General features: G+C 52.8%; 11 protein-coding genes across 11 annotated transcripts; 6 read left to right on the forward strand and 5 right to left on the reverse strand.

Moving 5' to 3' along the window:
• Window positions 1-2,045: 2,045 nt before the first annotated feature.
• Window positions 2,046-5,083, forward strand: LAESUDRAFT_118866 (uncharacterized protein). Its single transcript, XM_040901241.1, has 4 exons — window positions 2,046-2,683; window positions 2,734-2,828; window positions 2,879-4,948; window positions 5,006-5,083. Exons 1-3 carry the CDS (start codon window positions 2,393-2,395, stop codon window positions 4,758-4,760), a joined length of 2,268 nt encoding a protein of 755 aa, XP_040764931.1. The 5' UTR covers window positions 2,046-2,392; the 3' UTR covers window positions 4,761-4,948; window positions 5,006-5,083.
• Window positions 5,084-5,410: 327 nt separating this feature from the next.
• LAESUDRAFT_758611 (uncharacterized protein) lies at window positions 5,411-6,630 on the forward strand (the record flags this gene model as incomplete). Its single annotated transcript, XM_040912472.1, has 2 exons — window positions 5,411-6,346; window positions 6,403-6,630. The coding sequence occupies 2 exons, from the start codon at window positions 5,411-5,413 to the stop codon at window positions 6,628-6,630; spliced, it is 1,164 nt and encodes a 387-aa protein (XP_040764932.1).
• A 433-nt stretch (window positions 6,631-7,063) lies between these two features.
• Window positions 7,064-8,740, reverse strand: LAESUDRAFT_713692 (uncharacterized protein; the record flags this gene model as incomplete). The annotated part of the gene is made up of 6 exons (XM_040907006.1): window positions 7,064-7,193; window positions 7,250-7,798; window positions 7,859-8,179; window positions 8,235-8,438; window positions 8,499-8,630; window positions 8,682-8,740. 6 exons carry the CDS (start codon window positions 8,738-8,740, stop codon window positions 7,064-7,066), a joined length of 1,395 nt encoding a protein of 464 aa, XP_040764933.1.
• Window positions 8,741-10,231: 1,491 nt separating this feature from the next.
• On the forward strand, window positions 10,232-11,543 carry LAESUDRAFT_713693 (glycoside hydrolase family 23 protein; the record flags this gene model as incomplete). The annotated part of the gene is made up of 7 exons (XM_040907007.1): window positions 10,232-10,393; window positions 10,471-10,615; window positions 10,682-10,888; window positions 10,948-11,090; window positions 11,134-11,268; window positions 11,329-11,387; window positions 11,444-11,543. The coding sequence occupies 7 exons, from the start codon at window positions 10,232-10,234 to the stop codon at window positions 11,541-11,543; spliced, it is 951 nt and encodes a 316-aa protein (XP_040764934.1).
• A 706-nt stretch (window positions 11,544-12,249) lies between these two features.
• On the forward strand, window positions 12,250-13,241 carry LAESUDRAFT_713694 (uncharacterized protein; the record flags this gene model as incomplete). Its single annotated transcript, XM_040907008.1, has 2 exons — window positions 12,250-12,509; window positions 12,533-13,241. The coding sequence occupies 2 exons, from the start codon at window positions 12,250-12,252 to the stop codon at window positions 13,239-13,241; spliced, it is 969 nt and encodes a 322-aa protein (XP_040764935.1).
• Window positions 13,242-14,598: 1,357 nt separating this feature from the next.
• LAESUDRAFT_725094 (uncharacterized protein) lies at window positions 14,599-15,155 on the reverse strand. Its single transcript, XM_040908751.1, has one exon. It carries the CDS (start codon window positions 14,904-14,906, stop codon window positions 14,646-14,648), a length of 261 nt encoding a protein of 86 aa, XP_040764936.1. The 5' UTR covers window positions 14,907-15,155; the 3' UTR covers window positions 14,599-14,645.
• Window positions 15,156-16,423: 1,268 nt separating this feature from the next.
• On the forward strand, window positions 16,424-18,937 carry LAESUDRAFT_725096 (glycosyltransferase family 1 protein). Its single transcript, XM_040908752.1, has 12 exons — window positions 16,424-16,452; window positions 16,516-16,627; window positions 16,683-16,839; window positions 16,898-17,063; window positions 17,119-17,319; window positions 17,372-17,452; window positions 17,511-17,560; window positions 17,615-17,846; window positions 17,904-17,990; window positions 18,057-18,176; window positions 18,234-18,304; window positions 18,403-18,937. Exons 2-12 carry the CDS (start codon window positions 16,561-16,563, stop codon window positions 18,725-18,727), a joined length of 1,557 nt encoding a protein of 518 aa, XP_040764937.1. The 5' UTR covers window positions 16,424-16,452; window positions 16,516-16,560; the 3' UTR covers window positions 18,728-18,937.
• Window positions 18,938-19,449: 512 nt separating this feature from the next.
• Window positions 19,450-20,622, forward strand: LAESUDRAFT_725097 (uncharacterized protein). The gene is made up of 3 exons (XM_040908753.1): window positions 19,450-19,616; window positions 19,681-20,307; window positions 20,359-20,622. The coding sequence occupies exons 1-2, from the start codon at window positions 19,509-19,511 to the stop codon at window positions 20,227-20,229; spliced, it is 657 nt and encodes a 218-aa protein (XP_040764938.1). The 5' UTR covers window positions 19,450-19,508; the 3' UTR covers window positions 20,230-20,307; window positions 20,359-20,622.
• LAESUDRAFT_725099 (uncharacterized protein) lies at window positions 20,188-20,633 on the reverse strand. The gene is made up of 2 exons (XM_040908754.1): window positions 20,359-20,633; window positions 20,188-20,307 (listed from the first exon to the last, which is right to left on the reverse strand). The coding sequence occupies exons 1-2, from the start codon at window positions 20,547-20,549 to the stop codon at window positions 20,268-20,270; spliced, it is 231 nt and encodes a 76-aa protein (XP_040764939.1). The 5' UTR covers window positions 20,550-20,633; the 3' UTR covers window positions 20,188-20,267.
• A 1,801-nt stretch (window positions 20,634-22,434) lies between these two features.
• LAESUDRAFT_725103 (uncharacterized protein) lies at window positions 22,435-23,013 on the reverse strand. Its single transcript, XM_040908755.1, has 3 exons — window positions 22,695-23,013; window positions 22,507-22,670; window positions 22,435-22,455 (listed from the first exon to the last, which is right to left on the reverse strand). Exons 1-2 carry the CDS (start codon window positions 22,761-22,763, stop codon window positions 22,536-22,538), a joined length of 204 nt encoding a protein of 67 aa, XP_040764940.1. The 5' UTR covers window positions 22,764-23,013; the 3' UTR covers window positions 22,435-22,455; window positions 22,507-22,535.
• Window positions 23,014-23,218: 205 nt separating this feature from the next.
• LAESUDRAFT_119137 (uncharacterized protein) lies at window positions 23,219-24,603 on the reverse strand. Its single transcript, XM_040901242.1, has 3 exons — window positions 23,900-24,603; window positions 23,371-23,846; window positions 23,219-23,319 (listed from the first exon to the last, which is right to left on the reverse strand). The coding sequence occupies exons 1-2, from the start codon at window positions 24,447-24,449 to the stop codon at window positions 23,371-23,373; spliced, it is 1,026 nt and encodes a 341-aa protein (XP_040764941.1). The 5' UTR covers window positions 24,450-24,603; the 3' UTR covers window positions 23,219-23,319.
• Between the last annotated feature and the right edge of the window lie 989 nt (window positions 24,604-25,592).

A 25,592-nucleotide genomic window follows, 5' to 3' on the forward strand; every position in this document is an offset into this window, starting at 1 on the left:
GGAGCACAGTGTGTATATGCTAGTAGCGATTCACGGTAAGCGAGGGAGTGTCGTGGCTGCTCGGCCGAGTAGAAGGTGGAGGGTAGGTACGGTCAAGGGGTTTTCAGCCGCGGCAGGGGCGGCGTCGTGTTGGGCGAGTGGTTGGCCAATCCAAGTCATTCGGTAGCCGAGTCGTTAGGGTTCGTGTACGCGACTTGGAAACCCAGGGGTGGCTCGGAGCATAGATGTCGTGAATGGGGAACTAGAAGATTAGATGATCGCTTGGGCGAGGCAGATTGGGTTGTGTGAGCTTGTGAAGGACTGCTGTGCCTGGGTACATCTAGAAAGCTGGGAGGGAAGATCGTTGTGAAGAGGAGATGGAGAGAATTAAGCCGAGCAGTGGCCTCTTTTGGCGGGTTGCTGTCTTTTCCGGGCAGGCTTTCTGGAATGAATGCGCTTTGAATCGTCGATGTAGACTGGCAAGCCGAATCGAAGCAGAGTGGATTGTGTGAGCCTGAAGGAGGGCTGTGCCTGGGATCAGGGATCGTCTAATAAGCTGGGAGAAAAGATCTTGGAGATGCTTGTGGAAAGAGAATTAAGCAAAGCAGTAACCTCTTTTGGCAGTGCTGCTGGATTGCGATCTTTTTCCGAATGGGCTTTCTGGAGTGTGTTGAACACCGTCGATGTAGACTGGCAAGCGTGATTAGGCTCACACCGCGCAAGTAAAAACTGTTTGATTGACGCGTCTTTAGCAAGGAGCAGTAGCTCGTAAAGTCGACTCACACATGATTGATTTCCGAGCAAGAGCTCGAGATCGTCATAGAAATGTTGAAATATCGGTGATGTTGACCTGCATATTCCAGGATGTTGCTCGATGATCGTCTGTCGACGAGACGGTCGGCACGTATGTGACCGTCAACCATCGAGATGCCCCTTGACGGTAAGTATTTGGTGTCCGTCTGCTTGATAACGTACATCGTGAACATTCTCTTGACAGAAGTACCAACTTGCAGAAAGCTTACCAAAACTTACTGGGTATTTGCGCTCGTAGGGCGGACGGAAGGTCGCGAAACTCATGCTGCCACTCCGAGGTCCGCCGCGTGAAAGACGCGTCTGTCACACCAGAGGCACGTGAGCGCGTCCTAGATCACACAAATGTCACAACGGTCACAGTCCCCGCTCGCACGCTTGGAGGCGTCGCCGCCGTCGTCCTGCCCACTGTAGCGCCGCCGCCGCCATACATATTTTCTTCTATTCCAAACCTTTCCGCTCTTTATTTGCACCTTACGACCTCGCTCGACCTCGGCGACCTATCATCTGTCCATATTCGCATGGCGGAGCCTGTATTTGACGACCACCCGCTCGAGGAGTACTTCAGACGTGCGTGCTGTCGGTTGCTGTCAGGGCGGCCTCGAATTCACCGAATTTAGGTACTGGAGAGAGCGCACAGCCTGTACCTGGTGGGGACTCTGCCTTTACGGCGGAACTGGAGGATTCAGTCGTGGAGGCCGGGAGATGGATTGACATCGAACGATTGCCACAATTCTTGATACAAGCTATTGAGGTGAGTTATTGTGATGGTGCTTCGATCTATGACTGCTGTTCAGATGCCCCTTCCCTTTGATACGCCTTTGGAGCGGGGAGGTTGTGCTCGCGGTGTGCCAGCGATGCGGCTGCTGTGCATTTGCCGTGGCGAGCGATTGATTACATGTTCGCGCTGAATGATCGGCACCCGTTCGAGCGGCAGTTACTCTGTAATTGCCGGCCGTACCTAGGTTACCGACGTTTAACGTCTCGTCATGCTTTCGTCGAGACACCCACTTGATTGGACGAGAGGCATGCAAGATGCAGCTGGGCGGACTGGTGTCTCATGGAGCCGTTCAACTGCATAGCTTACATGTCTCCTATCGGTGAATGGTATTATAACGTTATGAGGATTCTATTTATGTCTTTCAGCACAACTCTAGACTGGGAGGATGTGGTCCTTCCATGCTTCAACGTCGCCAGTTACACCTGACACTGTTCACACATGTTAATGTGCTCCTTAATGCCGCTGAATACTGATACCAGCTACTCCTAGTTTGCGAACTTCCTATTTCCCTCCGGATCATCACCTGAGAACACATTTGCCGAACGTTTTAAGTATGACGTTATCTCGTCATCGCTGCTGTCTACATCGCTAGCTGCTCCATCAAGCACGTCTCGTCGCACATCTGCCCTTGACTTGCCTGGAAGACTGGATAACGAGATTGAATACTCAGCAAACCCGAATGCCGACCAGGATTACCTATCACCGATAATATTTGCTATCAGCGAGCTGCCATGGCCACTCATTCTTGGTTTACTAGGAGCTCTCACGCTTGCTATCGAGTATTACTTCATCGCCGTTCTCCTGCTTGGTGGTGCGACGTATATGCGGCATGTTTCCACACCAAGTACGTGTCATCCCGAACCTGCGCGTGGCCTGTCTGGAAGACAGGATAGCGAGAGGGAGCACTCGGAGAGTCAGAATGCTCGTCAGGAGCATCATCTTCCAGCGATCACTAGATTAGGCGAACTGCAATGGCCAGTCGTTCTTGGTTTACTAGGAGCTCTTGCGCTTGCTATCGAGTATTACTTCGTTGCCATCTTCCTGCTCGGTGGTGCATCGTACATCTGGCATGTTGCCAAAGGTAACAGCGAGAAAGCCAGTACCATGACGGCAGTGAGTGGCGCGCACTTATAATGGTATTCTCTTCTGAGAAGCGTCGTCAGACGCTGGATGCAGTGAATGAGCTCATCTCGGCGGGCAACGTCTGGGATTCCGCCGTCAATGAGGCTGTCTCGATTATCGAGAAGGAAGAGCGAAGGTGAGCGACACTCTACGTTACTCTTTATCTCGCCTCATTACCCACGACAGTATCTTCTATGGCCCCACCAATCCGCGCTCGCCATCCTCTGGTCTGCGCATTTCTCTCCAGTCGTCATTGCACACGACACAGACACAATGCGACAACGTACGTCAGCTGATATCTGCGCTGACAGATCCATCACAGCTCTCCCAACTCTCTGAGATGTATGCGCCCTCCTCTCCCCTGATGACCTCCTTCTCGTTCCCCGATCATCCTCGCCCCGCATCCGTACCAATGAGCCGTCAACGAACAACGTCTGCGCCGACGAACAAGCGCGCAACGTGGAATGGGTCGTACGCCGCGTTAGCACACGCGGGTAGTCCTACCGCGCATCTTGCTAAGCGTCGAGACCATCGCAGGTCGGACGTATATAGCCTGTTTGCCGATCCAGCGTCACGGCTCGCGAGCGTAAGTGCGCCTCCAAGCCCTCAAGTTAATCTGCCATTGCACGACGTGCAGGAAGAAGACGATACCGACGATGATTTTGATGAACTGCCAAATCCTCACGAGTCATTTTTCGGTGCTGAAGCCTTGGATTTGCAACGAAAACGGAGGAGTGCCGCACTTGAGACGTTTGGTGTGCCTCCGCCTAGTTATTCCAGCCATCAGCCTCGAACTCCGAGCACGAGCCGTTCGGCTACCTCCAGCCCGAGACAATTTCCAAAGCTCCCGTCTTCCTCCCGATTCACTGCAGTACACACCACCCGCCACCCCTTATCCCTATCCGGCCTCCAACTGGCTCTCCACGGCGCACTCTCTGCAAAGCGCTACGCATGCTCTCATCTACTCGCCCTTCGGTTCGGCGAGGATGAAGACGACTCATATTGGGAGGACGTGCGGTCGTTGATGGCGCTGTTGACAAGTACATTCGAAGACGCATCCGCACGCCTTATGGAGGCCCTCGACGACGCAGAGAAGAAGCGCGTCAGGGACGAGCGGCCGAGTCCAGAGCCGCAAGCGGGGCCGTCAGCAGCAGCCCAGTCTCACGGTGCTCGCACCATGGCGGAAATGATATCGTTCGCGCCGATGCCAAGCCACCTCACGCGATTCGCGGTACACGTCGACGCGATCTCGTCCGCATTGAATGACGCGAGGGATCATCTTGAACAATGCGTTGCTGCATTGTACGAGCCCGCGTCATCTGATCGCACTGCCGTGCCCGGGCCCGACGGTGCGACTGTTGTGCAGGAACACCCTGCATTCCAGGCGTATGATCGCCTCAGGAAGGAGCTTGGCTATGCGTTGCGGGAATGTGAGCGCGGGCGAGAACGTCTGCTCGATATCGTGTCTCCTCGGCCTTCACCACCAGATGAACTGGACCCTTTTGCGGACGACACTCCCGGCTTGGGGAGAGATAGTGAGAGCGAAGCATCTGACAGACTGGGACCAACGTCTCCTGCTTTCCGTCAGACCGATGAGCCGGCTATCACTACCACGCAAGGACTCGGTCTGACTGTCTCACTTAATCGCGATGACGAGGAACTGGATGATGCGACATCACATTTATTGTTGACTGCGTCGTCGCAACATCTCCCGCCGCCAGGTGTTGAGCAGGTGTATGAAGCAGACCCATCCACGGTGACGCCGTTTACGCGCGAGCGATCGAAGCTATCGCGCGAGGAGCGCATCAAGCTGATGAAGGCGCGACGAGGCAGCAGCAAGTATGCCTCCAGCACACTGCTCGACCCTACCTCGCGGCCAAGCAGTGAACAGTGGGGGCCCAGCGGAGAAGTCGTGCAAGAGCTGAAGGACGTCATCTGGAAGGTCAGTGAGAAGCGGAGGAAAATGAGTGAGCGGCCGGACGGTGTGCCGGCGATGTCCTCGGCGGCGAGTGCGGATGATACCTTTCGGACAGAACGTTCGGATAGTCCCTTCGTTCCGGCCTCATGATGTAGTATATTATTTCGCTTGGTTGATCCACACTCATGCCTACAGTATCTGGCTATGTAATAGGCAATTTCTCATTTATCAGGAGTCTGTCTGCTTGGATATTTGTCGTAATGCTATCGTTGATGCTGCTTGTTCCTCTCCTCGCCTTCGCTCTGAATGAGGGCTATATGGCTGTACGCGGTTATTCGGTGAGTTCATCGCACGTTATGTTTTGCGAGAGAGGTTACACCGTTGATATTTCGCAGGACGGCGAGGTCGTAATGCATGACCGCAGCCGGAAATTGTTCTTTCCTACGAATTATGCCAGGTAAGCTACAGAATGTCCAGTTTCAGATGTGGAAGAGATCGACGTCGATCGGAGCTGCCGCAATGATCGATGAAGTTTGTTCAGACTTTCAGTGTACCGTCATGACTCATATTACTCAGAAAACATTATCGCTTGTTACAGTTATGCTGGTATGAGAGCAGGCCGACTTATTCTCAACGAAATCTCAACTGACAGAACGGAAACCTTCAGATACGGAATGGTCAGCCGCACTTTCGTCGGGACTGGAATTCGGCGTCAGCCACAGAATTGACTACTTCATTGCAGCATCTTCTATTCGTGCCTCTCACTCGTTGGCTGTCTGCTCAAGTCAACCTATCCTACGATGGCGTCACTCCGTTTGGTCAACATCGCTGTTGTACAGACTCTATTGCTCGCGTTTGCTCTCACGCCTGCTCTATCAAAGCCTGTCGGTATCTCTCCTCTCGTTACGCCGGACTCTTTTGACGTCGATGCTACTGCTGACGAAGACTCCGTCGACCTCATCCCTGAAGACCAAACTACTGCTCGGACCTATATTATCTCCTTGGGAGTCGTCCTCGGGGCTGTTGCTCTGATCCTCGGCATTGTCTTCGTCGTCAGGCTTCGCAAACGAAGACTGCGCAAGGGCCGTAAGAAAGAGGCAGAAGCGGCTACTGAGGCGACGCTTTGGGAAAAGACCCATGCACAGTCACAATCGAAGAGGGAGGGCATGATCCATTCGAAAATGGCTTGCATGAGGAATCTCGACGCACGCTTGCCTTGTCGCTGTCCCGATTGCCTAGTCCGCGTCGCCGCGCACGTTACCTACTTCACCAATGCAGCCAACCCCCACGGCAGCACCAGGAACGTGCGGCCTTCCGCGTCATATATCCCAACCTCAGGCAGTACCAGCAGAGCAGGATTCGAATATCCGCCTCATCCTCCCTCATTCTCGCTGCCTCGCTCAGACGAGAATGCTCATCGCGACGCGAGCGTGCAGGTGCAAGCCAGCCCACCACTCTCTCCGCACGAGCACGAATGGCAGCTCGTCGCAGGTTACCAGCGCAGCGGCAGTTTGGTTATCATCAATCCTCCGACTGCTGGGAGTCTCGAAACCCTAGGGTCGAGGAGGCTCTCCCAGATGTCTCCGTTGTCGAGCTTGCAGACGTCAATCGCGCGGGTTCTCGAGAAATCGCCCAGCGAATGCGGAGACGCGGCCTCGTCATCGATGAAGATTTCGGACATAGCGGCTGATCTCGACCAGAACGAGAAGGCTTCTACCGAGAACGTTTCTTCAAAGGTACAATTATGATGGTTCCATTTCTCGCTACTTTCGAGTACTGACGCATGTATCAGCTCGAGTGCAAAGATACCGCGGAGGTGGACGTTTCGGATGCGGGCGCATGGCTCCCAGATGTCAATGCTGACTGGATTTACACCGCGGAGCCTATGCTCCCGTACGACTTCGTGAGCGAGTACTACGACTACACGCCGTCGAAAGAACCGATGAGGCCTTTAATGGACGCCGTCCCTAGTTCGCCTCAACATTTTCACGACGAAGATGATTCCATGTGTCTCAGCTGATTGGTTTCAGGATGCATGCTGCAGTACATTTCGTTGTCTATAGAGATTTTAAAACTTTGCAAATCATGCCACTCTCGGTAGATGAACACCGAAAGAGTACCGTAAAATCGATGGCCTACGTTTTATAAAGTGCTTCGAGCTCTATAGAACCCATTTGCATCGAGGAGCCCACGAATAGAGCAACAAGTGGTCTGAGCCTCGTCGGGAATATTTAGCTCAGTGTTTGGCCTACAAAGCCATTGCAAGAAGATATCCGAAGATTAGAGAACCTCACCGGCATGAGATAGCTTTGACATTCAGAAATGCTTGCATCCGAAGCGGACAGGATCACACAGATTTTTGCGAGCCCTCAGAAGTATTCGCTATTTCGTCACGGTCGCAAACTTACACACACCATCAAGTACTACTACACCAAGATCATATATGGGACGCCTCAATCTAACTCATCTAGAAGGGAGCGAGAGTGCTTGAAGCTCTCGTATGCGTTGTGGATGTCAGTCACAGCATTCGCACCATCGCCGACGATCTTGAGGCCGTCGTCAATGTCGTTGACCACAGAGCGGCTGCACCAAAACAAATCAGCAATCCAAATCGGCACATGAGGGTACGAAGGTCTTACCGATGGTTGTTCTTATATGATTCGTAGGCATCGTAACCATCCTTAGCGATATCAAAGATCGAGCCGATCGAGATGGCACCGCTGCCATCGTCTTCGCGGGCATGCACCTGGGACGCGTACGACTTGGACTTCTCGAAGCCCTTCGAACCCTTGCGACCCTTGCGGCTCGCGCGAAGAGAGCCATATTGCTCGCCTGCCTCGCGCTCCGTGCGACGGTGGTTGTTCTTGTACGACTCGTAGGCATCGTAGCCATCCTTAGCGATATCAAAGATCGAACCGATCGAAATGGCACCGCTGCCGTCGTCTTCGCGGGCATGAGCCTGAGACATGTAGTACTTGTTCTCGTAGCCATTCAGACTCTTGTGGCCGTTGCCGCTCGTGTGAAGGGAGCCGTAGTGCTCGCCTGCCTCGCGCTCCGCACGCCGGTGGTTCTTCTTCCACGCCTCGTAGGCATCATGGACGGCGGTGGCCGCGTTCGCTGCGTCGCTGACGAGGTTGATGCCTTCGCCGATCGTGCTCAACGAGATAGCCTCGCTGCCATCAGCACCGCTGTAAAGCGAACCGTCATCAGCGATAATGTCCTCTGCTAGGATGAGCAGGACAACTCACCGACGGTGGTTGTTCTTATACGACTCATAGGCATCGTAGCCATCCTTGGCGATATCGAAGATCGAGCCAATCGAGATGGCACCGCTGCCGTCGTCTTCGCGGGCATGAGCCTGGGACGTGTAGGACTTGGACTTCTCGTAGCCCTTCAGACCCTTGTGGCCCTTGCCGCTCGTGTGAAGGGAGCCGTAGTGCTCGCCTGCCTCGCGCTCCGCACGGCGATGGCTGTTCTTCCACGACTCGTACGCATTGTGGACGTCCGTGGCAGCGTTCGCGGCATCGCCCACAACCTTGACGCCGTCGTCGATGTCGCTGACGACCGAGCTACGAGAAGCGTCAGCTCCCGTTCCTGTCGTGACGCCAGTACGACTGTGCTCACCGGCCCTGTACCCAGGTCCACTTCGGGAGCGACTTGAAATGCAGCGCCTCACGCGCATGGTGGCCGTAGTGCTCCGGGGAGTACGTGGCCGGGCGCGTTTCGTGCTCATGAGCGAACTCCCTGCCGTAGTGCTGGACGGTGTTGGGGCGGAAGATATTGTACTCTCCACGGAACTCGCGCGCGAGGAGCTCCTCGGCGAGCTCACTAACCGCGGTCAGATGTCAGAACGAGGGGTTATGCCTAATTATGAAGAGCGTCACGAACCGCCTGTTCTTGTTCTTGAAGCTGTCGTAGACGCCCTTGCCTGCCTCGACCGCATTGTAGCCGTCCTTGGCGACATCCCAAACGGTACCGAGAGAGACTGCCTTGCTTCCGGACGCGGAGGTGGGGGCAGCACTGAGTATTCAGTGAGACGAGTGTCACCTGAAGAGCGCTGGTGGTACTTACGCGACGAGAGCGGGAGCAGCGACGGCGGCAGCAACAGCGACGATGGTGGAGGAACGCATGTTGAATATGATCGTTAGAACGTGTGTTGGAAAGAGAGTGTCGTAAAGAGGTGTAGGTCGTTAAAGAAAGAGGTCGTGACGTAAAGAAAATAGCGAATAAGAACGAAACAAGTCAAGCTGTGATAATGCAAGACCGTTAGAACTCCATTGAACGATGATCAGTAGCTATTCAACGCACTATCCAGTACCTGAACTTGAGGGGCTTGGCTCGCACAGATCAACTGAGGGCTGAGGAAAAACAAACGATTCGCAGGCATCTTATATAGCAACTCAGCGTCCTCCACTCCGACTTGGCATTCCACTCCCGAAGTTCCGTTTCAGCACACACCGTGCACGCTAGGAGGCCGCATCACGAAGCTGATGGTGAGCATGGCGATGCTTCCGGTATCAGAAACGTCAATGCCATTCGCAGAGTCCAGACAGATCAGGAGTGATTGATCTCTCCTGGATCGCTGCACCGCTTGTGATCGGGCGCTTCGTGGATTGTGGCCGTGATGACAGTCATATGGCAGGAAATCGGTGATTTTTCCGGATATTGATGGTAGCTTGGATAGCTCGAGACAGCCAGTATACATGCATTGGTACCGCTGAGGAGAACATGATATGACTGTCTGATGCAAGAGCCGATGGACGCAGTGGAGTGTCCTGCAGCGGCTGAAACGACTTACGCATGTCACAATAGCGGAGCAAGCTGTGTTCTTGCTGCACTGCATACATCTCTGATGGTAGCGAGCACTTCAGCGCGACGTCGATCGCCCGAAAAGAGGCACCTTGGCGTATTCGGAGTCTTCACAAGCCTCGCAATTGGACTATGCGGTCTCACTGAGTACAAGGCATGCAAAAACGGTATGGACGCCTGCCAGAGAGCACTTGGACACTGCCGTGCCGCTATCTAACAAACCAACCCATGAGGCTGCATCGCGCGTTTATGATATATTGACCCACATCAGTCGACGTCCACACCTTCGCAATTCCCAAGTGACGCATAACGCTCGCTTGTTCCGTTGCACGCGGTCCATCGACAGCTGGACGGTTCCGAGCTATCGGTTTCCCATGTGCATAAAGCAGCATTTCAGCTTGTTCCTCATGATGAACTGCCACGAGTGGGCAGCAGGCGAGAGTAGCAGAGTGCCACCAGCGACGAGCTGTGTTGTTGCCTCAGTTGCGTTGATGGAGAATCTTCAGCCACAGACGCGCGCTCGTTCCCATCAGTGATGCCGCGACAATCCCTGGCGTCAGAGCAAGGCTGCCATCAAACATCTCTTTCCTGGTCTTGTTCACCCATACGATGAGCACTTGGGCAAGCTGGGTCCTCGGAAATTGAGGAAGGCGTGTTGTGCACGGACCACTTGCGCATCGTACTACTGGGCAGCATGTCACAAAATGAACTCGATCGCGACAGATTGACAGACACCATGGTTGAAATGTGAAGCAATCTGCCCTGCTCGCTGCCCCTCTAGAATGAGAGTCCTACTACCGTATACCGCCGTAATGCACTTCGTCGCTCCTTTGATCCTCCTTCTCCTCACCGCCGCATCCGCGCAGGCAAGTCTCTCGCACTTCCACGTCGCCCAGCGGCAGGGACAGCACGCGCGTCTCGCTCGTCGTGCTCGCTCCGTGAACGGACGATGCGGTGCACAGCCCAAGCTGCAGGTCAGCGCTCTTCGCATTGCGCAGCAGCAACTTATTGCAATCAGAGTGCGGACGGGACTAACCGCGAGCTCCCTTAGGCTAGTAACGGAGACGCGACCCAAAACAGCCACAACACCACCGCATCAGTCGCCCTGCCAGTCGCCATCACCGACTACCAGTCGGCCTCCAACAGCCCCGGCGTGATCAACGTGCAGTCATCCTGCGGTCCTACCGGTGCGACGCGTGAGTGGTCGTCGTCCTACTTGGTTTGTTGACGGCGCTCTGAACGCAGATCCCGACTGCCGTCAGCGTATGTCACGCCCACCAGTGGGCCCAATGGCGACATCGACTGGCTGAATTGCGGCATCAACGACGGCGGCTGGCGGCCGCCGGATGTCAAGATATCAGATATCATCACGAAGGCCCTCACCATTACGAACACGGATTCTGATAACGCGTTTCAGCCGTGCGCGCCGTACGTGGAGCTGTTTGAGCAACATGCCAATGAGACGGGAAGTGAGTAGCTGATGCGGTACGGTCCTATATGTGATGTGCTGAGCGTTGAACTTGAACAGTCCCGTCTATCCTGCTTGCGGCGATTGCAATGCAGGAAAGCGAGTGTAATGCTGATACGGAGGGCGGCGCTGGCGAACAGGGCCTAATGCAATTGACCCAAGATAAGTGCGGCGACGCGCCGAATGGAAACTGCAAGGATCCCGTGCGTATGCATAATAATCTGTCCGGACTTGTTGTCGCTCAAGCGCATCTCACGCTATGCGAAGGCATACAATATTCGAACGGGCGCGCACTACTTCAGCTCGACGCTGCAAAATAATGGCGGAAACTTGTTGCTCACTCTCGGAAACTATAACGGTTGGCCAGCCGGCATGACCTATGTGAGTAGCGTCTACGTGATATGCTTCGGACTTGTTTTACGCTGCCGTATCATTCAACAGGGACAGGCCACCGCCGCTGCGAACACGGACTGCTGTCGCTGCCAGAACAATCTGGATTAGTGCGTATACAGTCAGCTGTTCCGTGACAGGTGAACTCACCGCAAGCTGATCATAGCCTGCAACAAATGCTCAATGGCTGGTTACAAAACAAGAATCCGTACTCAAGCAATCCACGCATTGGAAAGTACTTCAACCTCGACAAGTGTTGGTCATGACGAGATGAACTCAATGCGCGATGATTCCATCACACTACAGCCAAGAACTTCTATCCGTCCTGATTGGATTGTACTTATCATTCCGAATAATGTGCCCGTAGCAGTACATTTGAACATATGATTATTAGATACAAAGCAAATCCAATAGATCCCCACATATTCCATTTGCCAAATATCGCAACTTGCCCATTGACAAGCTGAGAACTAATCAACAAAGAGAAGAGTGAGATCCCCCGACGACACAAGCCAATACTGCAGTAGCAAGGTCATCGCGTCCTCGGGTTGCAAGCAGAGCCCGAGGGACAAGGGCGGCAAAAATTAGATAACCAATAATGGAGGCGGTGCCTCCATAATAGTGGTTAAACTATTAAGAACAGATACTACACTTGATCTAAGCCAAAAGGCCAGAGTGGTAAGGAATCACGATGTTCGGCTGAGGCTTATGAGGAAGATGTGAGCGTGCGCACGGACCAACGCGTTGTTTGGCTTCGTGACGGGACAAACAACGCGTTATGACACGCGTCTGTCATGTCACGGTGGCGCGCGCCGGCCCTCGGATGGGCAGGCGCTGTCCGTTTTTGGTAGCGTCGAACCCATCTTATAAGACGGGTTACAGCGAGCCGTACTTTTTTCTTGACTTGTGCGGTTCATTGAACTGCCAACTCGCCTCCTCAGCACGATGCTCACAGTTTCGAAACCTAGCACGATGGCGGCGATGGCAGGACCCACGCCCGAGGAGCAGGTTCAGGACCTCTGGTACGACGACGGCAACGTCATCCTCTGTGCGGGACACAGCTGGTTCAGGGTGCATCGGACCATGTTGCTGCAACATTCTCCCGTCTTCCGAGACATGTTCATGATCCCTCCATCTCCCGACGTGGAGATGATAGACGGATGTCCAGTGATTTTCCTACCGGACGATCCCACGCATCTCGAGTACCTCCTGCGCACCATATACTACATGTCGTGAGTCGCGTATGTGGCCTCAGGCGTCCCATCATCCATTCAAACGGCCCCGCCGAAAGCTTCCTCAGGAATAGCAGGGAAACGCGCGTCGTACTGGGCATCATCAGCCTCGCGCACAAGTATCTCATGCGGGACCTGCTTTCCGAGGCAACCAAGTGCATCTGCGCGCGGTTCCCTTCGACGTTCGCCGAGTTTGTCCGCACGATGGACAGGCCCCGCGCATACTGTGTGTCCATCGCCCGGCCCGATGCCATCCTCATCATCAACGTCGCTCGCCGAATCCAGCCCTCGCCCCTCGACGCCGTCCTCCCCTTCGTGTTCTACCTCTGCTGTCAGCTCGACCCGAGCCTCCTCACGGAGGGCGTCCTCAGCGCGGACGGCACCGTGCAACGCCTGTGCACAGAGGACCTCATGCGCTGCCTGAACGGCCGCTTCGCGATGCTCAAGGCGAACGTCGAAGCGACCAAGTGCTTCCGCCTCCCGCTCAGCGGTCCCTTGGGGACATGCAGGGCGATCGCGTGCAAGCGCGCCGCACGGGAGATCACGGAGCTTGCGGAGCTCGACGGCCTGTATTCGCGCATCGACGCGTTCGCGAGCAAGGACGCGTGGATCGTGAAGATGGCGCAGATTTTTGGGCTGTGCGAGAAGTGCACGAGGGGCCTCGTTGAGGCCCATTATTATGGTCGCGAGGCGGTGTGGGACGAGTTGACGACTATCTTCAGGCTTGACTAGGTTGCTATGATGCCCGTCTGTCACCGTTCCTTCACCTACATGACTTCGTGTTGTGCTGACTAGGCGTTTGTCCCCAGCGATGCTTCCTGCTCTCGCTTTCATTCGCTTGCACACGCATTTTACAACATCAAACATATATACACTTGGATTACGACACCGGACATTTCACTGAATCGTACATGCAAGCACGTCAAACACATCACATCGCACAAAAGCGACATTCACGAGATACACCCTTCAGCATGGATATCGTTATATTTACAAATAAAGCACAATTTTGATGGACCATGAATTTTTCGGTCAAGACCGTGCTTCATTGCTGATCCGATAGGCGCTTTCAAGGAACCGTCAAGTTGCCCTAACGCTCACGGCAACGGCGGTGCAAGTGGCGGCCTCCCACGACTCAGTCACTCGTTCACTGCATTCAAGATATCAAGGAAGAATGGAATCGCTCATTCAATAACTGATATACAGGAACATCTGCCAGCAATGTACAGCGACGCAACGATCCTGCAGGTGCAAGCAAACAGCCGTCAGATTAGCACGAGATGGAGATAGACTGCAGAGAACTGCGACATACCTCATCGCTGTACGCTCCGACCTAGGAGCCATTACTTGCTCTTCGGTGGATCGGCGCAGCCGCAGGTGGGCCACGAGCAGGTACCGCCGTTGGCCTCGACGTTAGCGCACTTCACGGTGTCCTGTGGAACGTCGACGGGTCAGCGTGTGAACGTCAAGACGGTCGGCGCGAGAGAAGCGTGGACACTGACAGACATGATTGGTATTGAGTTGGAGATGTGGGTAGTCGGGGACTGGGGTGGATGGTTGCAGCGGGGGTCCCTTTTTATCCGGTTAGCGTGGCGCTAGGGAAGAGCGCGGGATGTGCAAACCGCTGCGACGTGAGAGGACGGTGAATTGTGCCGTGATCGACTGGCTGATGAACGACCAACCGAGAGAGGTTCGAGAGTCATCTCGTGATAGCTCCGAAAGCTTAAGATACCGGACGAATCATGATATGCTGATTGTATAAGGGGCACAGTGATACCGTTGCGGCGGTATGACGGTGCCTTCCTTCATGCGTCGTAGTATGCGAATACAATTGAAATCGCACTCTGTCTTGGAAGAGGTTGTGCATCGTCCTTCTCTGGTACTCTATACTGTGATTGCTAGGCTGCCCTGCAGGAAAAAGACATCCAGTCCGCAAGTCCCAAACCGTGGATATCGAGAAGCGCGATGATAATCATATTTAACGCAAGTTTTCCGTTCCGTGATACATTGTCCTGACGAACGTTACAAGCCACCACCACGCTGATAAAATCGCACGGATAGCTCTTGAATTCAAACATAGAAGACCTTGAACGTATCAGAATTGATTCGTAGAAAGCATGGACCAAATAATCACACCTAAGTCCTAGTGACTCTGAGACGAAAAGATATCTGACGCATACAGGTTGAGGTTCTGATCATGCCGCGGCCCCGCCAGCCATGATGCTGCAATTCTTCTTCGATTATACGGAAGGACCGCATGGCATCAGCGCCAACATCAGCATCACCAACAACTCTCAACGTGGTGGCGAATGGCAGTTCTCTTTCCTCTATATGGTTTGATTGCTGCCAGGAGAGGGCGACGGTGGGTCTTTCTGCCTCGGCATGTACCAACTCCATTGATGGTGCGCATGTACACCATGTCCGCCCCGACCTGCTCAGGAGAGTCCAAAAACTCGAACGCAACTTCACAAACCCATCCATTGACAATTTGATCAATCAGCCAACCCGTGTCGTCGCAGGCCGCGCTCCAGTCGTGGACGCGGCAACAATAAATGACTAGTGAACGTAAGTTCGGATTGTTCGTCCAGCTACAACCATCGTCTGTACCAATTGCCCGTGAGCAAGATTGGACGAAATGAGGGTGTAGTACCCACTCCTGAGTACGAGAGGCAGACTTAGATTTTGGAGCGATGGTCCGATACTCTCCAACAGACGGCCAAAGTGGTTTTGCCAACCCTTGTCATCCACTGATATGCTTCCAGGCTTTTGTTCCTTAAACGGACTTGACAATTGACAACAACTTTTCGGGCAAATCGGCGTTGCCAGGCGTCGTTAAGGAAGCGAAAGGGCGTGAGAAAGTGAGGAATCAGGCGATCCTCGTGCTTTTTTCTCTTTGCTGCCTATTTTGTGAGAAAAAGGTACCAAAAGAAGAAAAAAAGAAAAAGTGACATTTTCCTGATGTCCTCGGGGGGTCTCGGGGATCTAGGCTCTTGGGGGATTAGCGGGGATCCTGCCGTGACAGTGCGCACTGCAAGCTTGCTGATGCGACTTCAATCCCTTGGTCTTTGAAGCAGCGGTCTTTGTGAGTATTGAGCCGCAGATTAAGGGACGGAATGCGGGTGAGGGTTCGGAGTGAAGGATGATGCGGGAAGATGCGGATCTTCCCGATATGGCATTCCCGTATATATACGTGTACGCATTAGAAATATTATATAATCTTCAGCCGCACGTGAGGGCCCCGGTGCTTCGGCTTGTCCCCGAGCCTCGGCTTTGAGGTTCGGCCATCTCAACAGTGAGGCACAGTTGCGCATGGACAGAAGCTCTGGCGAGCACCTAGCACCGCACTAGGCTTTGATCTGGAGAAGATGCCGTTGAGATGAACCTCGCAAGGTGGAGACAGAAGCACTGACCATGAGAAAACTGCGGGTATTGGTATTGTTGGTTACATGCTGTTGCCACAATCTCAGGATAATGGCCAGCTACATGATATACTCTAAGCTGGTGAGCAGAGGCTGCTGCTTGCTAATCAGCTTATAATTCTGACTTGAACTGATGTAGTCGATCGTGAAAACAAGAAACTTACCCGATGCTTCAGTTCATCACGAATGACCGAGTCGTATCTCTGAGAAAAACATGCTTCTCGTGCATATCAGACGATTGCACATACCCAGGCCCTCTGTTGTGATCTTCCGCTTGCCGGCACCGTCCGCTCTTTGTGTGACAATCATGGAACTAGCCGCAGGTGCACAGTGGGTCGCCTCTCCTATCTCTGGGAGCTTCATAAATTGTATGGTGCAAATTCTGCCCTAGGGCTCCCCGATTGGCTTTGCTAAATGTCATGAAGGTCAGACCACTTTGACGAGGTGACTTCGATGCAGGAAGGTGGAACGCATGAGCACTGCCTACGTTGTGCTGCGACTGAATCTCAGGGCAATATCAATTTGTGGGTAGCACTCTGGCCATGTGTCGTTGCCTTAAGCACCGCATATAATAAGTTCTTCGTCAGGGTTTTTGTAACGACATCGCCTGTCCTCACAAGCACACCTCTGCGATGGGGATATCTTGGAGCCTACATGCCAAGCAGTATCATGTCGTTCTCTTCGGATACGAAGCGTGGGGTAGGTATACTCTCCTGCTCTCCGCGAACACCTCACAATAGCGTTTGGCATTCAGGACATACACGACCGTTGTGCAACCTCGCAGCCCGTCTCGCGCAGTCGCGACCAATATATGTGACGTTATTCACAATTACGACAATCCATGACCGTGTGCGCGACGAGCTTTTCAGATCCTTTGACGCGGACGAGGGGCACCTTCTTGACCGAGTCAGGTTCGGGTGTTCTTTGAATGGACCGCTGCATGTTATTTAACTACCGTGGGATCGCTAGGGTCATTTCTCTTACACACAACAGCGCGAACGCACAAGATAGAAGCATACTTGAGGACTCCTTCGCAACTGCCTTCGAGAAGCTTGCGAAGGAGGAGGCTGTCCAGTGCGTCCATACTGGCGTGAGCTATGACCCAGTCCGTGCGCCTGATGCTCTCGTGGTAGATGTAAGTTATTCGCCGCATCTAAGCGTGTCATAATCTACAGCATGATGTTCTTCAGTTCGATGGCCGTACCGCTATGGAACATGCACGTAGAGTCGGCAAGAAGGATTTCAAAGTCTTCGCTTGGCATGCCGGCTCTGCGTCTCTTGTGTTCCGCTTCTGGGGCCCCAAGCAAGTGGGATGGATCGGCGATCTACGTGAAAGGAGTGAGTACGAAGCAGAGTGCTCGGGCATCAAAGTGGAAGAGGCTGCTGGTGAGGTATGATTGCATAATCATGACTTCCTCAACCGTAGCGCTGACGATTTGTCAGATTTTGCTGGGTCACACCGGCTGCGTCGTGTACATACCAGGGTTGCCGCCTATGTACGACCATGAAGTCCAGCCACAACGTGTAGGTCCTCTCCAAAGTGACACACACAGTACTACGTGAACTAACGGAGTCCTAACAGGCTCTGGGATCCAAAGGTCAATTAGGAGGAGTGATGCTGGGTGCGCACGAGTGAGCAATGCACCACACCACCCTGGTGCTCGCTTTTACTGACGATACGTTCAGCGTATACAATGAGTGCGACGGAATGTTGCTCGCTACCCCGGAATGTTATGAGCCGGAGACGGTCGCAGCCTTAAAGAATTGGTTCGCAGAATCCTCTCGCAAGGTCTTTCCATGCGGGCCGCTGGTTCCCTACGGAGAACAGGCAACCTCACAGCAGAAGGAGCGGTCAGTCCATATACAGGAATTCATGAATGGGATATTGAAGAAGCGTGGCGAGCGTACGCTCGTTTTTGTACGTCTCTCCCGCTATATCTCTCATCTCAATTCTTACCTCATATTTAACATTCAGATATCCTTTGGGTCTATGTATTGGCCGCAGGAGGACGATCAACTGTCTGCATTCTTGGACGTGATGATCGAACTTGGAATACCATTCGTACGAATATTCACTTTTCTACGCATCAACCATCGTCAACATTCCTCAATGTCTGCCCATGCATAGATCTTGAACCATGCATCAGCCTATTTGTCTATCTCTGACAGCATTGCACAGAAGGTCGAGGGGTATGAAGATGCCATATTGACCCGCTGGTCGCCTCAACAGCTTATCTTACGTCACCCAGTGAGTGCTTCGGAATGATGTGGACCTTCTCATGCTAATGGCGAATTTAATTTCCAGGCAATGGCCTGGTTCATTACACACGGCGGACAGAGTAGCGTGATTGAGTCGATCAGTGAAGGCATACCAATGTATGTTCATCGGCCCATTCTCTATATGTTCACCGGGCTGATTGCATCTCCTCCGCACCGCTTTTTGAAATTACGTCGCTGTATTTATCCGATTGCAGGATATGTTGGCCATTCGCATTCGACCAGCCTCTGAACGCTGCCCACATTACCGTCAATCTCGACATTGGCTACGAGCTTTTCCAAATACGCAACGGACCAGGCCTGGGGCTCGTGCATCGTCTGGGCAAGGCGCCCGAGGGAAGCGTCGAGGCTGTTCGTACCGAAGCACAGGACGTCCTGACGAGGGCGTTCGGAGAAGACGGCGCCCGCAAGCGTGCGAATGTGTTGAAGCTGAAGCACAGGATGGTGGGACAGCCGCGGTCGAAGCATCATCCGTCGAGGCGGGCTATCGACGCGTTCCTTGATTCGTTGGACAGCACGTAGACGTATCTTGCTGTTTCTAACTTGTTGATCAGCTACTTTATGGATAATCGCACGAGGCAGTGTCATTTAGTAACGCATGCAGTCAATCTTTTGTATGACATCAGGAAACCTCGCACCGATTCGTGGCTCAAGGCCTCCTTTTTGACTTTTTCTGTATGGTTTTGGCTTGTAGAAGTCAACAAGTACACTGATTGAGGGGAAAAAACTGTCAGCATAAATTTACAGATTTCATGTCTGGCCTCAGCAAGCCAATGGACATACCCACCGGCAATCTTGTGACTGATGAGAACAGAGACTTTCACTTGATGTTGTAGATGTATAAGAACAAATGCGATGCAAACTCATGGATATCAATCATCCCGGACGAACTTGGTACAACCGCACAGTGACAGGAATTTGCCGGTTTCATCATGTGAGCGCGTTCGTCGCGCCACAGACGTGTCGCGTTATGTTGCGATCGATAATCCATCGTGGCGCGTCCAAGACCGGCTGCACATTCATAGAACGAAGCATGAAGCACAATTTGCAGCACCGCTCATTATACCGTCCAGATGTCCATGTTCTAAACATCTGCCATCTGCACATCCCGATTGTAATGTCTTCGTCGATCTGCCGCTAGCGTTCGTCGTCTAGCCACTTTCGCCACACGGTACTTCGCGGACTCTCAAATCGGAGTGGCTGCGGAACGGCGATCAGCGAACACATGATGTTCAAAAGCCACACTTCTGACCACCACATTGCTACCTTCGTGCCATTCGATTAGGCCACTGAGTACTATACCATGAGCTCTGTTTCAACGCTCGTCAATGCTACCAATCTCATGGGATCCGCGAGGAATACCCCACAGCGCCGTACCTTACAGAGGACAAAGTCCATGTACTTCAACAAGGTATATGATAGTTAATTGCGTACAATCTCCTTAGGATCCTGACCGGTGCGATGTCACCACTTAGCCATCCAAGCCGCAGGATGCGAAGGAGAACAAAACGATGCGGTCCGCGCCGTTCTTTCCTCTTCCCGAGAAGCAAGTGACGAGGTTGTCCTCCATTTCTCGCGGTGGCAAAGGACGATCGCGTGATGCCCCTGCCGTCCCCCTCCCTCCCGACGTGACCTACTTCTCTCCATCCCTCCCACGCCCACGTTGCCAGCACCGCGCGATGGTGATTGAGCCAATGAAAGGTCTAAACCCGGATTGGCTGCCAAGCATGCGCCGCTACATGGAGCAGCAGCAGCTCACTTGGAGGCTCGCATGTGAGGGAAAGGTGCCTCATGACGTCGGGTTGTTCGCCCTGGAGATGTTGATTAAAGGTGGTGTGGCGCGTCGCGGTCCAGGACGTTGTCGATGCGAGCAAGAGCAGTCCTTCGCGCGTGTTATTTATACAATGCAACAGCGGGCAGAAGCGGCCTGGAAGCGTTCTGATTCTTCGTCGAGGTGTAAGAGTGCCGGCGAAGCGTCGGCTGCAGCTCGACCGCAACGAGACAACTTGCCTACTGAGGGGTGAACATGCTTTGTCTGCTCAAATAGTGAGGACGCCGTCTGTCACTGCCTTTTCGTATCAAGCAGCTCATAAGATACATAGGTAACGTTCTCTGCTACTTTTCACTGAGGCTATCTCTCACAACCTGAGCAGCTGCAGGGCGATATTCCCTGTCCATTGAGTGCCAAAACGCAGAGCAAGGCTCTCTCCGAGGAGTCGCACTTCGTCGGAGCATTATGAACGAAGCTCATTGAAGTGAGGGGACAGAAGGTCTGCAGGCGAGGGCAAGCGAACATGCCACTCGTGCTGTTTTGTGTACGATATATCCTGGTGCGCTCACGCATAGCAGTCAACTACTTGAGGGTGCTTGCAAAGTCAAGGCATAACCAGATGTATGATGCCGAGATCTTAATACTACTATTACTGCCATTTCTAGCTTTCACGCTGGTATATCGTCGAACGCACACAATCTGCGGCTTGTAAGACTTTCTTTGTTATAGCGCTCCCTCTCCGAGGCGAGAACTCAGAATGGGGAAATAAGTGCACTCAAACCGATTGCGCGCATTTATGTTTGCGGGGCGGGACAGCCTGTTCGGAACTGCATGCCGTCACCAACATTGTTTCGTCGAGTTATTGCTCCATATCTAATCCGTAACGGTACAGCAGGACGACGTTCAACACACGATAGATATGCTCTCCCGCTGGTACAGTTGTATCCCCGGTCTGCTAGTACGCACCGAGCTTTCTCTCGGCGAAAATAACCATTAAGTAGCGGCAGAAGGACCCGAGCTGCCGCCGGGATGCAAGTCCAGAGAGAAGACATGCTGACCAGTCAGTAAGAGCAGCATGTACTGATGGCTGCAGGTGTGTCTCAGACACATCTGAAGCGATCGGTACATTCAGTTCTGATGCCTATGCATGCTAGTCGTTCCATACTACTCTAGACAAAGTACTGCACATCCATGATCGAGTCGAAAACGACACTGTTTGATGACTATCGTAAGGCCAGAATGCATGAAGATTGCGGCGAGATGAACTCATTATAATATGCCATATTCATTGAAATGCCAACGGCCACAGCTGGCAGCAGCCTAACACGGAAGTGACACGAGTTGAAGATCAAGGGATCTATCTGAGGGATTCTGAGCTGCGTCTTGCGAGCGCTAAGACCTGCCCATCCGGATAAGTCCGGGCGGGGTTGAAGGTGTGCGGTCTTTTCGTTGGATCGCAATACTTCGCAGCTGGCACGGGAAAGCGATCCTGGGGGTGGCGCCCTGGGGCTATCGCCGAGCCGTAGCAGGGCAGGGGGAGAACCTCTGCCCTGGCTCGAGAGGTCTAAATCCTCCGTCGGTGGGTCCTCGTGAAAGACGAGGTGTACCTGCATAAGTTGATACCGCGTCACGGTATGGCAAACAACCTTTGGCTGAAAGCTTGTCATGAGCACCGGTGCTTGCACTGGGATGTCCAGAGGTGGCACGCGTGCAGCCTGGGATGTAACACGGGGATAAAACCTCGTGCCCTTGATGCGATTGCGACGTGCGCCTACCGGCAGGGCATTATTTCCGCAAGGGGCCCTTTAGACGAGCTCAATGTTCAAACTGGTCACCATGCCCCGCACGCCACTTTGCCTCTGCGGTGAACGAGGACTGTTTGGTGGGAGTATCTTGGGGGTTCGATTCCCCTTAAACAGTGTTTCTAACGAGTCAACGGACTGACCGCGGCGCGGTTTTCGAGTTTGGTTAGGCATATGCAATTTGTTAGGTTATCGGCGCTTGCATGGTCCATGACACAGCTTACCGGGCTTCGTGCCCTTCTACTATACGCCTGCTCTGTTGCGTCCGTGGGGACCTGGTGTCCGTACGTTAAGCTTCTTCGCCCCCAGATGCGTCTGGTCCTCCGTTGTTCCAAGACATGTATTTACACACCTCCGACCGCCCCTTCGGGGCGGGATATAAATTGTATATAAAAAAAAAAAAAAAGCAATACTTCGCAGCCGGCTCTCTCATGTCCGACCTGTTCAGTCAACTGTACCCTGGCCAGGTTCTCGACAACTCAGCGCAACTCTCCAATTTTTGACAGAGCTGGCAATCAGAATCCTCCCAAGCTCAAGTGATCGCCAGTCATAGTAGCCGTGCAATATGGTTCTCGATCCATTAGGTTATCCACAGACGCCAGACATATCGTTACAAGGGCAAGCAAAGCTGAATACACCCGCAAATCACTCTCCTCTCGCTGCTTGCCTGTCAAAGGCTAAGGTGTATATTAGCCATTCATCCAGAGCCTCAGCTCGTCTATACATACCTCAGCAGCGGTACTAGGCTTCCTGACAATCACTTGCTCTTGGGGGGCTCAGCGCAGCCGCATGTCGGCCAGGAGCAGGTGCCGCCGTTGGCTTCGACGTTAGCGCACTTCACGGTGTCCTGAGTAACAGATGAAGTGAGTATGGATTCGTATGCAGAGTTTAGCTAGTGAACAGGTTACTCACAGACATTGTGTGAGTAGAGGCGGTAGGAGGATGTAGTGATGTAGTTGATCTGTCTCAAGGACTGGGGAGACATGCCATTGAACGAGGCCCTTATATATTGCTGAGGAGCTCAGCACACTCTCCAGAACGGCTCCGCAGGCGTGGAGCAGCACTCGGGTCCCCATCCCGTCATGGCTAATTGCCGCGACCCTAGTGGCCGGTCCAGCTTCTTCACGGAATACACGGCGTTTTACAGGCGTCCGCTGCGCGAATTGTCTCCTGTTGGTATGTCAAGGTTTGCTTTCCTCTGAGATCCGCCCCCACTATCGGTGCACATCACCACCAGTGAAAAAATCTTGATATGCTTGCTGTGATACTTTCGCATCGCTGAATGTGTCGCATGTAACAACAATTGAAATCGCACTGTGTCTTTAAAGATGCTGTACATCACCCTTTCTGATACTCCGTACTGCCGGTCCACAAGTCTCAAAACGGAGGATATCGAGAAGCGAGCGCAATAATTATCATATTCAACGCGAGTGTTCCGTTCGATGGTATACTGTCTGACGAACGTTCCGAACCGGCACCACGCTAATGAAACGGGGGCATTTTGCTTGGATAGCTCTTCAATCAATCTGAACGTAAAAGGCCTGGAGCAGTATCAGAATTGGTTCGTAGAAAGCATGGTCAAAGAAGCGCACCTAAGTTTTGGTGAATCTGAGACAAAAGGATATCTGACGGGGACAAGTTGAGGTTCTGATCAAGCCGCGGGCCCGCCAGCCTTGACGCTGCAATTCTTCCTCGATTATACGGAAGAACCGCATGGCGTCATCGCCAGCATTAGCACCACCAACATTAGCATCACCAACAATTCTCAACGTGGTGGCGAATGGCAGTTCTCTTTCATCTATATGGTTTGATTGCTGGAGAGGGCAATGGTCCGTCCTTCCACCTGAGCATGCACCAACGCCATTGATGGCGCGAATGTCCACCATGTCCGCCGCGACCTGCTCAGGAGAGACCAAAAACTCGAACGCAACTTCACAAACCCGTCCGTTGACAATTTGACCAATTAGCCAACCCGTGTCGTCGCAGGCCGCGCTCCAGTCGTGGACGCGGCAACAATAAATGACTAGTGAACGTAAGTTCGGATTGTTCGTCCAGCTACAACCATCGTCTGTACCAATTGCCCGTGAGCAAGATTGGACGAAATGAGGGTGTAGTACCCACTCCTGAGTACGAGAGGCAGACTTAGATTTTGGAGCGATGGTCCGATACTCTCCAACAGACGACCAAAGTTGTTTTGCCAACCCTTGTGATCCAGCCTACCGAGGATAAGAGAGCATATGTGCTGCCTGCCGGATGACTGTGCCAGCCATTCGCATATCCGTTGAACGTCGTTGATGGACATATCCCACATTATGAGAGACTGGAGTTTCGGCCCATCATGCCACGTCTGGATACACTGCGATGCGCTATTATGCCAGCTCACGGCGCACAAAGCCAGGAATTTCAGACGAGGAAGTGAACGTAGCAGCCGAAACAGATCGCTCATATTGTTGAATTTGCATGACGAGAGCCGCAACGTGGTGACGGTCTTGAAGCGAGGCATGAGCGATACGAAGGAGTGGTATATACCCGCGTGTTGGCCGCTCCACCGGACGTTGTGGAATGCAATGGACGTTAGGTTGGGGAAGGCGCCTCCTAAAAGATGAGGTATGACGTGCGCATATGGTGGGTCCGCAGCATATACGTTCAATCCTTGGATGTAATCCGCCATCGGGGCCGTTGATAGGCCGTGCTGCTTGAACTTCTCCGCCAACAGGTGAAACGCCGAAGGGTTGCGGATGTAGACATTCCGTAGGATATGCCGACGGCTGCCACGATGGAAATTGCGAGAGGCCAACGCACAATTACGCAAACTAGCTGGATCATCGCGCAGATCATCGAGTACGATATCCAGTATCTCCGGGGGGAACGCTGGCGACCGGTCTGTGATGTCCAAGGGGATTCTATGGCTCGTGCTATTGGGACCATGCGAAAGTCGCCAATGAATAGGACGTTCAGGTTTGGCCTTTGACGGTCCGTTATGCCCGTAGATTATGCAAACGTATCGAATGCACAAGGAAAATTGGATGGTCCTGCATCCATGCGACCAGTGAATGCAGAGGCGGCACAGTATGAGGCAATGGTTACCGCCAGAAGATTTGGGCCGAGATCTTTTGACGAAAAGGACTATTCCCTCTTCATGCTCTATGATCTGATGTGATGTAAGGCCATGCATGTGTACGAGAACGCAACACTCGTACACTTGTGTAGGTGCCACAAGATGTACATTGATTTCTGTGTATGGAATCGGGTATTGTTCGAGTTTTCTGAAGACGCTGAAGACAATCTGAAATAAATCAGCACAAAATCGAGATAGATGTGTTCTCTACCATACCAGATATTGCAGCATTTTAACAAAGAGGGCGATGTGCTAATGATGGATTCAACTTCTGTGAGAGACGTTAAAGCGCAGCAGTATGGCAAGTTCAGCAAAGCTCCAGGAAATGCGATCATTCACGGATCTGATGTCCTTTATGTGTATGCCATAAGTGTTGGGATATCCATGAAGTCCACTAGAACGTCTGATGTATGGAGTTTAATCGGATGAACTTGCAATGAGGACGCCATGGGCGGATGTACTGGATAAAATGCTATTCCTTAAACGGACATGATATCCAGCGTCATTCTTCGTAGCAAGATATCTGAATGCGAAGATCATGATCAATATCTGCTTGACCCATTCAAGGCTGATGGAAATGCCGACCTTGGATAGCCGCTGCTTCTTCGCAAGGCAAACTACGCAAACAATCAAATCATATGCATTGCTACGGCTACAACTGATCAGTACAAGTAAACACATGGAAGAAACGAGATG

This window comes from Laetiporus sulphureus (genome assembly GCF_001632365.1).
Source record: "Laetiporus sulphureus 93-53 unplaced genomic scaffold LAESUscaffold_16, whole genome shotgun sequence".
Taxonomy (NCBI): domain Eukaryota; kingdom Fungi; phylum Basidiomycota; class Agaricomycetes; order Polyporales; family Laetiporaceae; genus Laetiporus; species Laetiporus sulphureus.

Coding starts and splice junctions, on each gene's coding strand:
- LAESUDRAFT_725097 (XM_040908753.1), top strand. CDS start 19,509: ATGAGCTCTGTTTCAACGCTCGTCAATGCTACCAATCTCATGGGATCC. Junction 19,617..19,680: donor AGTCCATGTACTTCAACAAG/GTATATGATAGT, acceptor GTCACCACTTAG/CCATCCAAGCCGCAGGATGC.
- LAESUDRAFT_118866 (XM_040901241.1), top strand. CDS start 2,393: ATGCGGCATGTTTCCACACCAAGTACGTGTCATCCCGAACCTGCGCGT. Junction 2,684..2,733: donor AAGCCAGTACCATGACGGCA/GTGAGTGGCGCG, acceptor AAGCGTCGTCAG/ACGCTGGATGCAGTGAATGA. Junction 2,829..2,878: donor ATCGAGAAGGAAGAGCGAAG/GTGAGCGACACT, acceptor TACCCACGACAG/TATCTTCTATGGCCCCACCA.
- LAESUDRAFT_725103 (XM_040908755.1), bottom strand. CDS start 22,763: ATGTCTCCCCAGTCCTTGAGACAGATCAACTACATCACTACATCCTCC. Junction 22,671..22,694: donor ACCGCCTCTACTCACACAAT/GTCTGTGAGTAA, acceptor CCTGTTCACTAG/CTAAACTCTGCATACGAATC.
- LAESUDRAFT_119137 (XM_040901242.1), bottom strand. CDS start 24,449: ATGGCGGATTACATCCAAGGATTGAACGTATATGCTGCGGACCCACCA. Junction 23,847..23,899: donor TCTGCCTCTCGTACTCAGGA/GTGGGTACTACA, acceptor CAATTGGTACAG/ACGATGGTTGTAGCTGGACG.
- LAESUDRAFT_725096 (XM_040908752.1), top strand. CDS start 16,561: ATGGGGATATCTTGGAGCCTACATGCCAAGCAGTATCATGTCGTTCTC. Junction 17,320..17,371: donor TGGAAGAGGCTGCTGGTGAG/GTATGATTGCAT, acceptor ACGATTTGTCAG/ATTTTGCTGGGTCACACCGG. Junction 17,991..18,056: donor TCGAACTTGGAATACCATTC/GTACGAATATTC, acceptor GCCCATGCATAG/ATCTTGAACCATGCATCAGC.
- LAESUDRAFT_725099 (XM_040908754.1), bottom strand. CDS start 20,549: ATGCGTGAGCGCACCAGGATATATCGTACACAAAACAGCACGAGTGGC. Junction 20,308..20,358: donor CAGGGAATATCGCCCTGCAG/CTGCTCAGGTTG, acceptor AGAGAACGTTAC/CTATGTATCTTATGAGCTGC.
- LAESUDRAFT_725094 (XM_040908751.1), bottom strand. CDS start 14,906: ATGGAGTTGGTACATGCCGAGGCAGAAAGACCCACCGTCGCCCTCTCC.